At 16.8% G+C, this 15,000-nt stretch overlaps 7 protein-coding genes across 7 annotated transcripts in view; 3 read left to right on the plus strand and 4 right to left on the minus strand.

The window, feature by feature from the left end:
* Nucleotides 1-899: 899 nt before the first annotated feature.
* PADL01_0510600 (EKC/KEOPS complex subunit CGI121) lies at nucleotides 900-1,836 on the plus strand (the record flags this gene model as incomplete). Its single annotated transcript, XM_028685465.1, has 4 exons — nucleotides 900-1,064; nucleotides 1,246-1,368; nucleotides 1,481-1,564; nucleotides 1,669-1,836. 4 exons carry the CDS (start codon nucleotides 900-902, stop codon nucleotides 1,834-1,836), a joined length of 540 nt encoding a protein of 179 aa, XP_028536961.1.
* A 582-nt stretch (nucleotides 1,837-2,418) lies between these two features.
* PADL01_0510700 (inositol-3-phosphate synthase) lies at nucleotides 2,419-4,462 on the minus strand (the record flags this gene model as incomplete). Its single annotated transcript, XM_028685466.1, has 2 exons — nucleotides 2,419-3,194; nucleotides 3,424-4,462. The coding sequence occupies 2 exons, from the start codon at nucleotides 4,460-4,462 to the stop codon at nucleotides 2,419-2,421; spliced, it is 1,815 nt and encodes a 604-aa protein (XP_028536962.1).
* Nucleotides 4,463-6,694: 2,232 nt separating this feature from the next.
* Nucleotides 6,695-8,812, plus strand: PADL01_0510800 (conserved Plasmodium protein, unknown function; the record flags this gene model as incomplete). The annotated part of the gene is made up of 1 exon (XM_028685467.1): nucleotides 6,695-8,812. One exon carries the CDS (start codon nucleotides 6,695-6,697, stop codon nucleotides 8,810-8,812), a length of 2,118 nt encoding a protein of 705 aa, XP_028536963.1.
* Nucleotides 8,813-9,267: 455 nt separating this feature from the next.
* On the plus strand, nucleotides 9,268-10,244 carry PADL01_0510900 (prefoldin subunit, putative; the record flags this gene model as incomplete). Its single annotated transcript, XM_028685468.1, has 5 exons — nucleotides 9,268-9,322; nucleotides 9,467-9,537; nucleotides 9,767-9,891; nucleotides 10,003-10,063; nucleotides 10,197-10,244. The coding sequence occupies 5 exons, from the start codon at nucleotides 9,268-9,270 to the stop codon at nucleotides 10,242-10,244; spliced, it is 360 nt and encodes a 119-aa protein (XP_028536964.1).
* Nucleotides 10,245-10,452: 208 nt separating this feature from the next.
* PADL01_0511000 (conserved Plasmodium protein, unknown function) lies at nucleotides 10,453-11,019 on the minus strand (the record flags this gene model as incomplete). Its single annotated transcript, XM_028685470.1, has 2 exons — nucleotides 10,453-10,528; nucleotides 10,709-11,019. 2 exons carry the CDS (start codon nucleotides 11,017-11,019, stop codon nucleotides 10,453-10,455), a joined length of 387 nt encoding a protein of 128 aa, XP_028536965.1.
* A 479-nt stretch (nucleotides 11,020-11,498) lies between these two features.
* On the minus strand, nucleotides 11,499-13,463 carry PADL01_0511100 (glutathione synthetase; the record flags this gene model as incomplete). Its single annotated transcript, XM_028685471.1, has 1 exon — nucleotides 11,499-13,463. The coding sequence occupies one exon, from the start codon at nucleotides 13,461-13,463 to the stop codon at nucleotides 11,499-11,501; it is 1,965 nt and encodes a 654-aa protein (XP_028536966.1).
* A 1,492-nt stretch (nucleotides 13,464-14,955) lies between these two features.
* PADL01_0511200 (CDK-activating kinase assembly factor) overlaps nucleotides 14,956-15,000 on the minus strand; it is a gene marked incomplete at both ends in the record, with an annotated part of 783 nt that continues 738 nt past the window's right edge. Inside the window, one exon of the mRNA XM_028685472.1 lies at nucleotides 14,956-15,000. This exon is cut by the window's right edge and continues 738 nt beyond it. Coding sequence (XP_028536967.1) covers nucleotides 14,956-15,000 — 45 coding nt within the window.

Genomic DNA, 15,000 nt, shown 5'->3' on the forward strand with positions numbered 1-15,000 from the left:
TAAGGGTTGTATTAATATATTCTTATATAATATATTTTTACCTGTCATCTTTGTAATATATTGTATATATTTGTTATTTGCTTGCCTTCATATAATTACACATCTTCAAATATATATATATCACTACTTTTATTATGTCATTATAAGTTATATATATTATTTTTCTTTATCTATCTATATATATATGTATAACACCTGTGCATGCAAGTGCTAAAAAATTATCATTATATATATATATATACATACATTGTTCTGAATAATTTTCCTTATTAAATACCAATCTATATCTTCATATAATAATAATAATATATATTTATATATATTTATATTACCTTTCATGTATGCATAATTAAGATGTTCTACAAAAGATATATTATTAAGCACTTTATATATTTTATTATTATATATATATTATTATATATATATATTATTATAGGAGTTAGCATATTATTTTACCGTATAAATAATTTTAAGAACAACTATTACTCACAATGAAAAAGAAAAAAATTATAAAAATTATAAAAATATTAAATATAGATAATTAGATAATATATAATATTCAATATGTTTTTATTTGAAAGTTGAATACTCGGTTCTTTTTTAATATATATAATTATAATAATTGCATTATTCTATTATCTACAATATAAAACAATATATATATATATATATATATATATATATATATAATATATATATATTATATCTTTTAAAACTTATTAATTTTTTTTTTTTTTTTTTTTTTTAAATAATATCATTATTTATGTGACCTTTATATTATTTCAAAATTGACAAAGGGTATTTCTCCTTTTTAATTTTATTTCAATAAATAAAATGTACATATTTTAACATATATAAATATACTAATTATTTTGAAAAAAAAAAAAAAAAAAAAAAAAATGAGTACAACAAAATTACATATACTTGATCAAGAACTAGATATCACTTTAATTTTATTTAAAAATGTTGTTAATTCAAAAGACCTATTAGAAAGTTATAAAAAAAGTATGAATGACAATATTTGTTATGTGAATGATTTCTTTCTTTTATTAGATAGTAATTTGGTATAATTATGAAAATAAAATGTGCAAAAAAAATGAATCAAAAAAATATAAATATAAATAAAAATATATATATATATATATATATAGAAAGAATCACAAATGAATATACAACCTTTTTTATAAAATTTTATAAATTAGAACTATTTGATATATATATATGTACTTTATTTTTGTATTATAGGTTTATAATGAAAATCATATATTGCATAGTATTTATAGGGCTCATCATAATTTTCAATCAAAAAAAAGAATAACCAAAAATATTTTTCTAGAAATTCTTTTCCTTCTTTCACCTCATGAAAATGTACGTATCTTTTTTTATACCTTATTATTACAGAATTGTAAATAATATATATATATGATACATTTTTATTTTACAACTATCACTGAATTGTTATTTATTTATTTTTTATCAGATTAATGAGTGTTTAAAACAATATCAAATAAAAAATGATTCATCTTCTGTAATTTATGTAGGTATTAATATTTCCAAAGATCAAGTAATAATCATAAAAAAAAAAAAAAAAAAAAAAAAAAAAAAAAAAAAAAAAAAACATATATATATATATATATATATATATATTTATTTTTATTTTTATTTTAGGTTGATATGTTTATAAAATCTGTTCAAGGAGATCAAACTGATTTTAACGAATTGCCCTTCTTACATGATAGGGAAAAAATTTTAGAAAATTTTAAATGTGATAATATGGACAATTTAGAGAGATTTATTTATCATAATATAGCTTCTAAGAAAATTAATTTGAGTTAAAAATTTTGAAACAATAATATATACGTAACATCTTTAAAGGATAACTATATATATATATATATATATATATATATATATATATTTATTTATTTATATTTATTTATTTATATTTATTTATTTTTTTTTTTTAAGTTTCTTATCTTTTAATAACGTAAAAGTTCTTTTATTTCTCAATGTTAAATTCTCTTAAAATTAACAACGTCAAATAAAATGAGAATACATATATATGTGTTAGGGGTTAAAAAAAAAAAAAAAAAGAAAAAAAAATATATATATATATATATATATATATATATATATGTGTATTTTTGTATGTATGTATCCTCTTGGTTAATTGGGACAATGTGTGCATATAAATATACACTGTTCTTACACAATAATAATTAAGGACAATTTGTTCACAATATTAATATATATATATATATATATATATATATATATATATTTATTTATTTATATATATTTATATTCATATTCATATACACAAGACAGATATAACCCTCCTGTGCTTGTTAACAAAAATATAATAAAAAAAAAAAAAAAAAGAGATTCTTCATATATATATATAATATACATATCCAATTAAAGCATATATGGTAAATCAATATGAGCATCTATTGGTAATCCAGATATAATTCTAACAAAATTCCATAAACTTTCTAATTGTGAAAAGAAAGAATGTCTTGTTTTATATACATTTGAATTAAAAGGAGATTTACAGAAAATACTCGATAAAAAGAGAACACTATCTAAATTTTTAAATGAATTATATTTTGGTTTTAATATAGTATGAGATAATTTATAATCTTCAATTTGTATATTTTCATTTAATAATTGTTCATTTTCTAATGTTTCCTTTTCTTGACTAGGTTTGAAAAATACACGTTGTGATAATTCTACTAATAATATTAAATCAATTAATATAGGAGATGCTAACATAGAATCTTGACAGATATTATATAAAACTATTGTATTTTTTCCATTCATAAATATTTCACTGATATATTCATCTATAGCTTTTTTATCATCTCCAACATATGGTACATATTTTATAACAATTTCACTGTTCACTTTTTGTTTCTCTAAACTTTCTACATATGTACAATCTTCTTCAATATCAGCACTTACTTTTCCTTTTTCATTTAAACTATCTCCTTCACAATATTCTAAACTTTTTTTTACTGCCATATTTACATCCTTCTCGTCATCAACATATAAATTTTCATTCGCACGCACATAGTCACATATTAAATTACTTTTAGATACTTTCTTGCTATAAAATTGTAAATCTGATGATAAATTTTTTCCGTCATTATTTCCAAGATGATTGTATGACACGATGCTCTTTGGTTTCAGTCCTACAAAAAGGGGAAAAAAAAAAAAAAAAAAAGAAAAAATTAACATATGTTAATAAAAGGGTGATATAACACAAACGCATGTATGATTAAAAAATAAATGATAAAATATATACATATGGAAAAATATATATATATATATAGAAATATATATGTATGTACATATATACACATATATACATATACATATAATTATTTGTTTCTTTATTTTTTGATCCCCTGTTTGTGGTACCTGTGCCAAAATAAAAGTCGAGGAGGAAATTTTTAATTTTCGTTTGTCCTGTTTTTAAATCATTTCCAATTATGAATATTCCTTTTTGTTGTGCTAATTGTACTACTGCACTTACCAATGTATTTTGTGGGCTACTATTTATAAAAGGGGAATTTTCTAGAATAGCTGCAAGAGCATAGATAACACTTGGTGAAACGGATTCATGATTTTGTTTACATGCATGTAAAATATTTATAAAAGTATCATTAACTCCTGGTATATGTGGTATATTTTTTTCTGTATTTCCTGACCATAATACAATTACTTCATTTAAATTATTTTGTTTTTTAAAGTTTCTAATTTGTTCTCTTACAAGTTCTAATATTTCTAATTTATTTTTACCATATAAAATATTATTAACTCTACGTTGTTGATTACCTGCAATAAAATTTCCTTTAAAATAAACACTTTTTAAAGGGATGTAATCTAAATCATCTTTTATTTTTTCAATTACTTCATTATCAAAAACTTTATTACGAACTAAACAATCTTTTAAATTCATATTATTTAAATCCCAACCACCATACACAATATTTTCTGGATTATATATATCAATAAGTTTATAAATTGGAGCATATGCATGTTCTTTATCTTTTTCATTATATCCTAATCTAATATTAGATGATAAAAAAACACTACCTAAATAATTAGATCTCTTTAAATCACACTTATTCATATAACTTAAATCTTTAGCATTCGCACATATACCTCCTAACATAGTCGTAGCATTATTACCTCCTATACCTACAAGTAATACTCCTACTCTTTTCTCTTTAACTTTTTCAACTATTATTTCATAACTATTCTTATATTTTTTACATACTACCATACCTTTACAGTCTTTCTCTACTTGTGTTTCTACATGTTCATAATTAGAATACACAAAATTCTCATCTTCTTTTCTATCTAGCATTACTTCATATGATAAATTGCTTTTATTAAATGCATTCTTTACGCTTCCCTTATTCGACAAAAATTGCATCCCCTTGTAGGTCTCCATTTTTGCTTTTAAGAATATTGAACAATATATTTAAAAAAAAAAAAAAATATATATATATATATATTATATATATATATTATATATATATTATAAATATTAAGAGTCTCTTAATATTCGAACAATTTTTTATACTTAAAATAAATAAAGGCCTAAAATTACACAGGTAAATATTAATATATTTATATATGACACTTTTAATAGATTTATATAAAGTATATATTAAATAAATAATAACAAAGTTATATATATATATAAAAAATATAAATATAAATATATATATATATATATATATATATATATATATTTTTGTATTATAAAAGTATATAATATTTTTTAAGTGTGTATTTTTTTTTTTTTTGTAAGAGAGTTACAATTTTGTAATATATATTATATATATATATATATATATTATGTTTTTATATATAAATGTATAATTTTTATTTTTTTATTCTTAATCTGAACAGTATAAAATAATAAGAGAAGAAAAAAAAAAAAAAAAAAAGGAAATAATAAAATGAAATATATTTATTTGATAATTTTAATAAATCATTCAATTTGTTTTATTTTTATTTTTTATTTATATGCACTTTCACAAACAAGAAATATTAAGTATACATATATATAAATAATATAAAATATACAATATATAAAAACATATACAATATAAAATATACAATATATTTTATATATAAGAAGAAATATAAATAAAAAATATTCAGCAAAACGTTAATATATATAATATACTTATATATAATAACAAAATGTAAGGGCTTGAAATAATAATATTGAAAAAAATAGTAATTGAAAAAAATAAAATAAAAAAATAAAATAAGGTTAACATATTATATATATAATATATATTATATATATTATGTATGTAATATATTTTATATATATAATCATATGAATAGAAGAAAATACTACTAAATTTGTCATTAAATTAAAAATATATATATAATATATTATATATATATATATATATATAATATGATGGGGTAAAAAAAAAAAAAATTTGAATTTTTAACAAAATCAAAGATAATATTAATCATTAATATTTTATATATTTTTTTATTAAAAATAAAAGAAAATGAAAACATTAATTTTATATAAATAATTTTGTATATAATAATAATAATAAAATATAATATTACAATATATTAAATATATACATTATATATTTTTACATATGTTATATTTATTTCTTTCTGGTTTATTCTTTATGTATTAATATTTAATATCTTTATTTCTTCAAAATGATAAAAGGACTAATATTAATATAAACATATATATGTTAATAAGTTAATATATAAAATAAGTCTTAAAAAAGAAATGAATTATTTCGGATGAAACAGTAATTTATTATATTCCAAGTTTATATATATATATATATATATATAAAGAATTTTATTGAAATATACACATTAATAAAAATATCATACAAAAAAAATCTTATTATCATACTATTCTCCATTTAATATTAAGTATATATAAAATAAATGAAATAATACACCTTAAAATAATTACCATAATTATATATAATATGTATAAATATTCCTCTTGATATATAAATCACAATATATCCTTTATTTTGAAAATATGGTGTCAAAACTTTCTTCTGTTTATCTTTTTTTTTTTTTTTTTTAATTCGAAAGTTTTATTGTTCTATATGGTGAGGATAAATTTTTTTGTAAATATGTTGAACAAAATTTATTTTTGGGTTCTCACTAATATATCTATTTCTTTTACGTTTCTTTTTTTTTTTTTTTTTGTTTTTTTTTAATCTATATTTTAAAATATATAAACTATAAATTATTAATATGTATATCATATTAGAAATTATCTAATAACTTGTAAAAAATATATATGTGATCTCCCAAAAAAAAAAAAAAAAAAAAAAAAAAAAAAAGAAAAAAAAAAAAAATATTTATATATATATATATATATATATATAATATTATATTTGAGTATTTGTTTGTATATTTCTTGTTTGAATTTACAAAATTTTCAAAATATTTTTTTATTCGAAAAAGAGAACACGATGTGAAATCTTGGTATTTTATAACATACCGGTATTAAGGAATCTATAGATAAATAAATAAATAAATAAATAAATAAATAAATATATATATATATATATATATATATATATATATATACATAATATTTATATTTATTTATATTTTTATTATGTGCTGTGTTTTTAGTTTAAAAAGTAAAGATGCTTGTTAAATTATGTTTGCGAATCATAAAAGGAATAGTCTTCACTTGTTAAGAGGGCGTTTTTTTTCATTAGTACAAGGAAATGAAAAGGTGAAAAATTTGGAAAATTTGAAAAATTTGAAAAATTTGAAAAATTTGGAAAAATTAGAAAAATTGAAAAATCTTTCTTATAATTTTTATAAGAAGAGTAAAATTACGAATGAGAATAATTATGAAGATGTTATAAATATAAATAAAAAGATAAATATATTATATAAGAATGAAAAGGTATATAATAATCAAAGTTATATTTTAATATTGAAAGGTTTTATGAATATATTATATCAAACAAAAGAAGAAAATAAAAGAAATATTATAAAAAATGTTATGAATTCTTTTGTATTATATTTTAAAGATTATATATATTATATGAATGAACAAGATATAACTTTATTATTAGATATAAAAGGTAAATGTGGTATAAAAAATATTTCATTACATAAATTAATAATTGATAAATTAATTAAAAAGAAAAAAGAAAATACAGAATGTTTATTTTATAAATTAAATACTACAAGTGTTTCTATTATTTTAAATAATATATATAAAATTAATATATCTACAAAAGAAAAAGAACTTATAAATGATATATATGATTATTATATTCTTAATAAATATTCAAATTATACTATAAAACAGTTAATTATTTTATTACACTCTTTAAATAAATATTCATATCCTAAAGAAAAAATTATTCATTTATTAAATTATATATCTACACATATATATAATAATTATCAAATAAAAAATCAAAATAAATATTCTAATAGTAGACATATATTATCTAGTCATATAGAACATTCCTATTTATTAAATAATAAAAATGATAATAACGAACAAACAAATAATAAAACACATAATATTAAGACAGCTACATCTATTGCATGTCCAAATTATGTGAATCATAAATTACATAATACAAGTATATCATCAAAATATAATAACATATCCTGTAGTGATAATAAAAGAGAAAATTTTCTTTTACAAAATAAATCTAATAATAAAAAAAACAACACTGATATATTATTTGATAAAAAAGATAAATATGAAGTTATTTTGTTTTATACAATGAGTTGTTATAATTACTGTAATAATAATATTATAAAAATCCTATTAGAAGAAATGAAGAATAAAATTACATATACATATAATGAGAAAGAAATATGTATGTTTCTTAATGGGATTTGTAATTATATAGCTGTGAAGAAAATAAAAAAGTTTGAAAAACATTGTATTAATGAAGACGAATCTATAAATTCAATTAATAAAGAAATCTCTTTATATTATATTCATAATATAATTTTAAAAAATAATAATACTCTTATTAAAAATTATTCAACATTTAGTATTATATCAATTTATATTTTTTTATCAAGATTAAATTATTTTTATTATTATGGAAGAAATAAAGAGTTATGGTTTTTAAATAAATTATTTTATAATTATAATCAATATGATGATATAATAAGAAAAATAAATGATAAAAAAAAAAAAAATTTTTTTTTTTCGTATCATATTGCAAAAAAAAAAGAAAATATAACAATAAAAAATATAATAAATCTTTTATTTTCATTAATATTAAATGGACATATGAATCATTTCTTTTATAATATATTATTACAACAAATGAATTTTTTAATATATGATCATTTATATAATATAAATGAAGAAGAACAAAATTTTAATTATATATCTCACAAACATAAATATATAAAACAATCATATTATAATAATATAATTCATAAAGAATATTATAAAGATGATAAGATATTTAAAAATATTATACAAATTTTATCTTTCGAAAATATTCAAATTCTTTCTATAGTTTATACATATTTATATATTTATAATATTTTATATAAATTAAATAAAAATAATCTATCTCTTTTTTTATTATTTATACAAAATTCTAATTATTTAAATTCATTCTATTTATCTCAACACACCTCTTCAAAAATTCATAAAGAAATTAACGACACGATTTTTTCAGTCAATACAAAAAATTTCAATCAAAAATATAATTCTATCCAAACAAATGAGTGTTTTATATTCCCTTATTATATTGATATATGTTTAATGAAAATTAAATAATAAAATGGAAATCTTTTTAAAACATCATAAAATATTATCAATAATATGAATAAATAAATAAATATATATATATATATATATATATATATATTATGTACTTATTAGGTTATATTATTTCTATGTATTTGGTAAAATATATATATATAATATTATATATATATATCATATAAACGACATAATATATATGGATATAAATATCATACATATATTATATATATATATATATATTTTTTTTAAATTACTAATTTTATGTGTTTATATAATATTTATATTTATATATGTATTTTTTTTTTTTTTTTTTTTTTTTTTTTTTTTTTTTTCTTATTTAAAAAAAAAACTTTAAAAATTTCAATATACAAATAACAGTTATAATAAGAAAATAACTATTTTATGAATTTTATTCATTCCCGTTTTTTATATAAAAGAGTTTTTAATTATATAACAAGAAAAGAAAAATGTCTCAAGAAAAAATTAGTCAAATAATAAAAGATATTAGTGCTCTCAAATCAAGTAATTTTTAAAAGGCTTAAAGAAATAAAGTGAAATGGAGCTCGAAAAAAAAAAAAAAAAAAAAAAAAAAAAAAAAATAATGACATATATATATATATAATATATATATAAATTTACATTTATGTATATATTTTTACTTTGAAGGTTGTGAAAAAATTAATTCTCAACTAGATGAACTAATTACTCAAAAAGTGGAAAATGAAATGCTATTTGAAGTAATATATATATAATATATATATATATATATATATATATATTTATTTATTTATTTATTATATTCATTTATATATTTGTTCTATATAAAAACAAAGATGACAAAATAAAAGAAGAACGTTCACTTATGTATCTGCATATTTCTTATGTCACATAATAAATATATTTTATATATATTATGACCTATACATATATACATATATATATATATATAATATTATTTTTATATAGGAAGTTAAAGTTTTATCAGACGACGCAGTGTTACATAAACTTGTTGGCTATGTATTAATAAAAGAAGAAAAACATAAATGTTATGATACAATATCAAGAAGGATTCAATATATTAATGCAGAAATGTAAGCACATAATATATTGTGGAAATGAACTTATCAAATAAATCTGTTCTATTTCTTATGTGTTATTTTCCAAATAACTTTTTTTTTTTTTTTAACTTTTTTTTTTTATAGTGAATGTAGAAAGAAGATTCTTAGTAATTCGGAGGAAAAACTAAAAAAGCTATTTAGCGATGTAAATATAAAATAAGATAATATTAAAAATAATTATGAGAATATATATATCAAAAAAATTTATTCATATGTATATAATATATATATATATATATATATATATATATTTATTTATTTATGTTTTCTTTTTATAGTTGGAGGCACACTCAGAACAGAGAAAAGTCCCCATTTCACAAGATTAAAATATATAAATGAATTATCATATACAAACAAATAATGTGTTAAAAAAAAAAAAAATAATAAGTTTTAAATGAAACATAAAAAAAATTATGGAAATAAAACAATATGAAAAAAATATTAAACACATTTCTTTCGACTTTATAAAATTTAATTCTTTATTTTTTTTTTTTTTTTTTTTTTTTTATTATTTACATTATTTGTGAATTTTCCTTAATTTGAATATACTTCTCCCCTTTTTAGTTTTTTAATTTTTTCATAATCTACATTTTGAACTTTAAAAGCATAACTAAAAAAATAAATTAATTAAAAAAAAAATAATAATAGTAATGATTCAAAATAAGAACTTGTCACAAGTACATAACAATGTGTAAATGTATATGTATATATGTATATATATATATATATATATATATATATATATTCATTTTTCTTTTAATATAAATATATATTTTTCTTTTTTCCTTACGACATCATATTATTCTTCCTTACAAAATAATGCATCTTCTTCCAGTAGCCTCTTTTTTGAAAAGCTCTTTTTCTATGCCTTTTATCATTTCTTACCTTATTAAAAAGTAATACTTTCTTATTCTCATCTTTTATGTTGTCATCTCTCAAAGATAAATATATATCATTAAAGAATACATAAGATGTCAAATTATCATTTAAATTGGTAGGGTTTATTTTATTTTTTAAAAAACTATCCTTTAAAAAGAATTTTGACTTTACATTATGGAAATTCTTGATATTTCGAAGTACATTGTTAAGAATGTAAAACATTTTAAAAAATATATATATATATATATATATATATATATATAAAGAGAGATAAAAAATTAAGAGATTAAAAAGTTCACAAATTAAAAAAAAAAAAAAAATATATATTATATATATAATTAAAATGTTTTAAATTTAAAACATATAAAAAAATACATCTTCAATTATAACAATACTATATAATATATATATTATATATATATATTTTTTTATTTAATAGTAATAGGTATTTATACACACATATATTTTATTTGAAATAAATGATCTTAAAAATATTTAGTAATTTATTTCATAAGTTTTTTAAAAAAAATGAAAATCATCTCATGAACATAAGATCGTATATTTATTTTTGATTTAAAGAAGAAGAAAAAAAAAAAAAAAAAAAAAAAAAAAAAAGAAAAGAAATTCACAAATATATTATATATATATATAAAAAATATATATATATATTTTTTTTTTTTATATATATTTTATTTTTTCCTTCAGTGTTGAGTTAAAAAAAAAGAATCCAAGCTTGATATACCACAAATAGCCCCGCCTTCATTTTCACTGTAATTTTTAGTCCTTACTAAATATCCTTTCTGCTCATTTAAAATATTTTTATTTTTATAAAAAATAAAATTATGAAACAAACTAAATTCAGATATGGATTTTTCGAGTGAGAATTGTGTAAGATGTGATGGTTTTTTTTTCTGTTGTTCATTTGAAATATTTGTTGTATCTGTTTCATTTTTCATTTCTTGAGTTCTACAATGTATAGCTGTAAAGCATGATGGAAATAATCGTTGCATTAAAACATAATGAGATAGTGTTTGTTTTTGATTATTATCATAGAAAAGCATTAATTTTTGTTTGATTTGATTTCCATGTAAATTATTTTTTCCTCCTTCTCTTTGAGGTTTTAATAAATAATTATTTTCATTTTTGATAGCATCTTGAATAATAGGTTCATTTATATTTTGAGATGGATCTACTTGTAAGGCAAAAGTTTTTTTTAAAAGGTTCATATCATTCATAATTTGTTCATCTGATTTTTTTTCTTTATTTAAATTGAAAGAAATATATTTTTTTAATATATTATCATCTAATAATAACATTTGTATTTTTTTCGAGCCAACAAGTTGATAAGGTAAAGAAGGTATTTTAATAGCATCAGAAAATTCAAACATTTCTCTTATTTTCCATATTTCTTCATTAAAATGATCAGGTGTATATAATGATCTAAAGTATAATACACTTATTTCAAAAATATTACGTTTATATATATTTATATTTTCAAGTATATAATTTATTATATTTATATTATCTTCTATATCGTTTAAATCGATTAGAAGTTTTCCAGGTTTATATATTTCATTATATGGATTATATTGTTTACTTTTTATTCTGATTAAAGAATCTGTTAATGTTTCATTTTTATAATTTAAAAAAATCTTTTTCTTTTCAAATAATAATTGAATTTCATTTATTGTTAAAGGTTTTATATTTATATTTATTTTATTTAATTCATTTACAGTTCGATATTTATCAAAGCTATTAAAATCTTCTTCATGTAATATACTTAACATAATAATTTTATGGGAACCTAATAAAGGTATATATTCAGATATATACATATCATGACATTTTTTAAAACATTTAATAATTCCTTCTAAAAAATTGTTATCAAATTTTTTATCTAATATTTCATTTACTTCTTTCTGTTCCTCGTCATTTTCTATATATGGAAAATATTCTTTATATATTTGTTTTAGCATGTATTTATGTCCATTAAATAAAACAGAAGACAGATTACCAAATGCAACAGATATTGTGTTATATTCTATTTGTTTTATATCTTTATCATATATGTTTTCATAATCATCTTTTTCTTTATCATCTATTATATCATTATTACGATTAGTCATATAATCAGATCTACCTATAACACATCTAATGTCATCTTTAATATTCCGACGATCACAATTATTAATACTACAAATATTATTACTACTATTAATACGATTACTACTATTACTATTATTATTATTATTATCAACGTACACCTTCTTACATACTTCTAACATCTTTTTTAAAAAAAAATCATGCTCTTTAATATCCTCAAAAATACCTAATAGATATGATAAATCACATACCATATTATCAAATAATTCAGAATATAATAATGTGCAACACCTACATAATTCTAATAATTTCTTATCTAATATATGTGGTAATAAGGTAAATGAAAACAATCTGGGGGTATATAAAAAATCTATATTATATTCATTTCTATATCTATTCGTAAATATATAATAACTCTCAGCATTCAAAAATGCAATCATATCTTTTATTAATAATTCTATCCTTTCATAACTCAGATATTCATTCTTTCCATTCGAACATGTAAAATAATTTAACACTTCCTTTTGAATCACTTTATAAAAATCATCTACCTTTCTTTCCATTCTAAATAATATTATATAAATAAATAAATATATAAATATATAAATATATATATATATATATATATATATATATATATATATATATATATTATGAGGGATATTTTTTTAAATTAATAATTATGATGTACTACAATATTCAGATGGTCGCCTTTTATTAGGTTTATGAATATTTATAATATGTACTCTTCATTTAATTATATTTATTTTTACATATAACCTGTTCATATAAAGGTTATTTCTACATATAAATATATATATATATATATATTTATTTAAAAATATATGCATATATTTTTTTATTTTTTAAATTTAAAAAGCATCTTTTTTATTTTAATAATTAACAACAAATATATTAGAAAAAAGAAGAAAAAAAAAAAAAAAAAAAACACAACAGGATTTTATTTTTATAAAAAAAAAATAATAATAATAATAATAAATAAACTTAATATTTAAATATATTTATAATTTATGTGATATATACTACATATATATATATGGCATATATGATTTTATTGCCATATATGAAAAACTCATGTTTTCAAAGGTTCCAATGACCTATGGGTAATATAATGTAGAAAGGTGGGAAGGAGAAAAAAAAATAATAATAAAAAAATAAAATAATACAAAAAAACAAGCACATAATTTAATGGTAAAATAAATAGAAGAATAAAACACATTATATTTTTTAGATAAAAAATAAATATTTATGTATAAATATGAATATATATATATATATAAATAATATATTTCATAATATATTCAGTGTATGTATTTTCCAACAAATATATATATTATATATATATAATATATATGTAATATATATATAACAATAGTATATAATTTTCTTAAGAAACTTTTTATTCTTTTATATAATTTAATATATAGATTAATTTAAAGAAGAAAGAAACCTCTTCTAGATTGGGATATAAATTATTTTAAAAAATACACACCTAAACAATATATTTTTATGTGTATATAAATTTATAGAATATTAGTTGGATGGTAAACACATCCACATCTAATAATTTTGTTCACAAATTTTTATATATAAAAAAAATAAATACATAATATATAACATTTATGTTTTAATTATGTCTCCCTTTTTTTTTTTTTTTTTTCAAAACATGAAACAAGATAATAATATATATATATATATATATATATATATTTTTTATTTATAAGAATGATATAGAAATGAAAAGGTTCTAGAAAATAAAAATACAAATACGAAATAGAAAGTTAAATATATTAAAAATAAATATACTTCAAAAAAAAAAAAAAAAAATTTTTAAAAACAAATTGACTAAAAATTTAAATCCTTTTTGATAAATACAAAAAAAATAATATACATATATATAATATATATATATATATATTCATTTATTAAGTTGGGTAGTAATAATTAAAAAAAAAAAAAAAAATTAATAAAAAATAACAATAAAAATAACAGTAATAATCTTCATATCTATTTATAAAATTCCACATATTTTCATTATATATTATAATAAATAGTTCTATTAAATTCTATATCACATCG

Source organism: Plasmodium sp. gorilla clade G2 (assembly GCF_900097015.1).
Source record: "Plasmodium sp. gorilla clade G2 genome assembly, chromosome: 5".
Taxonomy (NCBI): Eukaryota; Apicomplexa; class Aconoidasida; order Haemosporida; family Plasmodiidae; genus Plasmodium; species Plasmodium adleri (nom. inval.).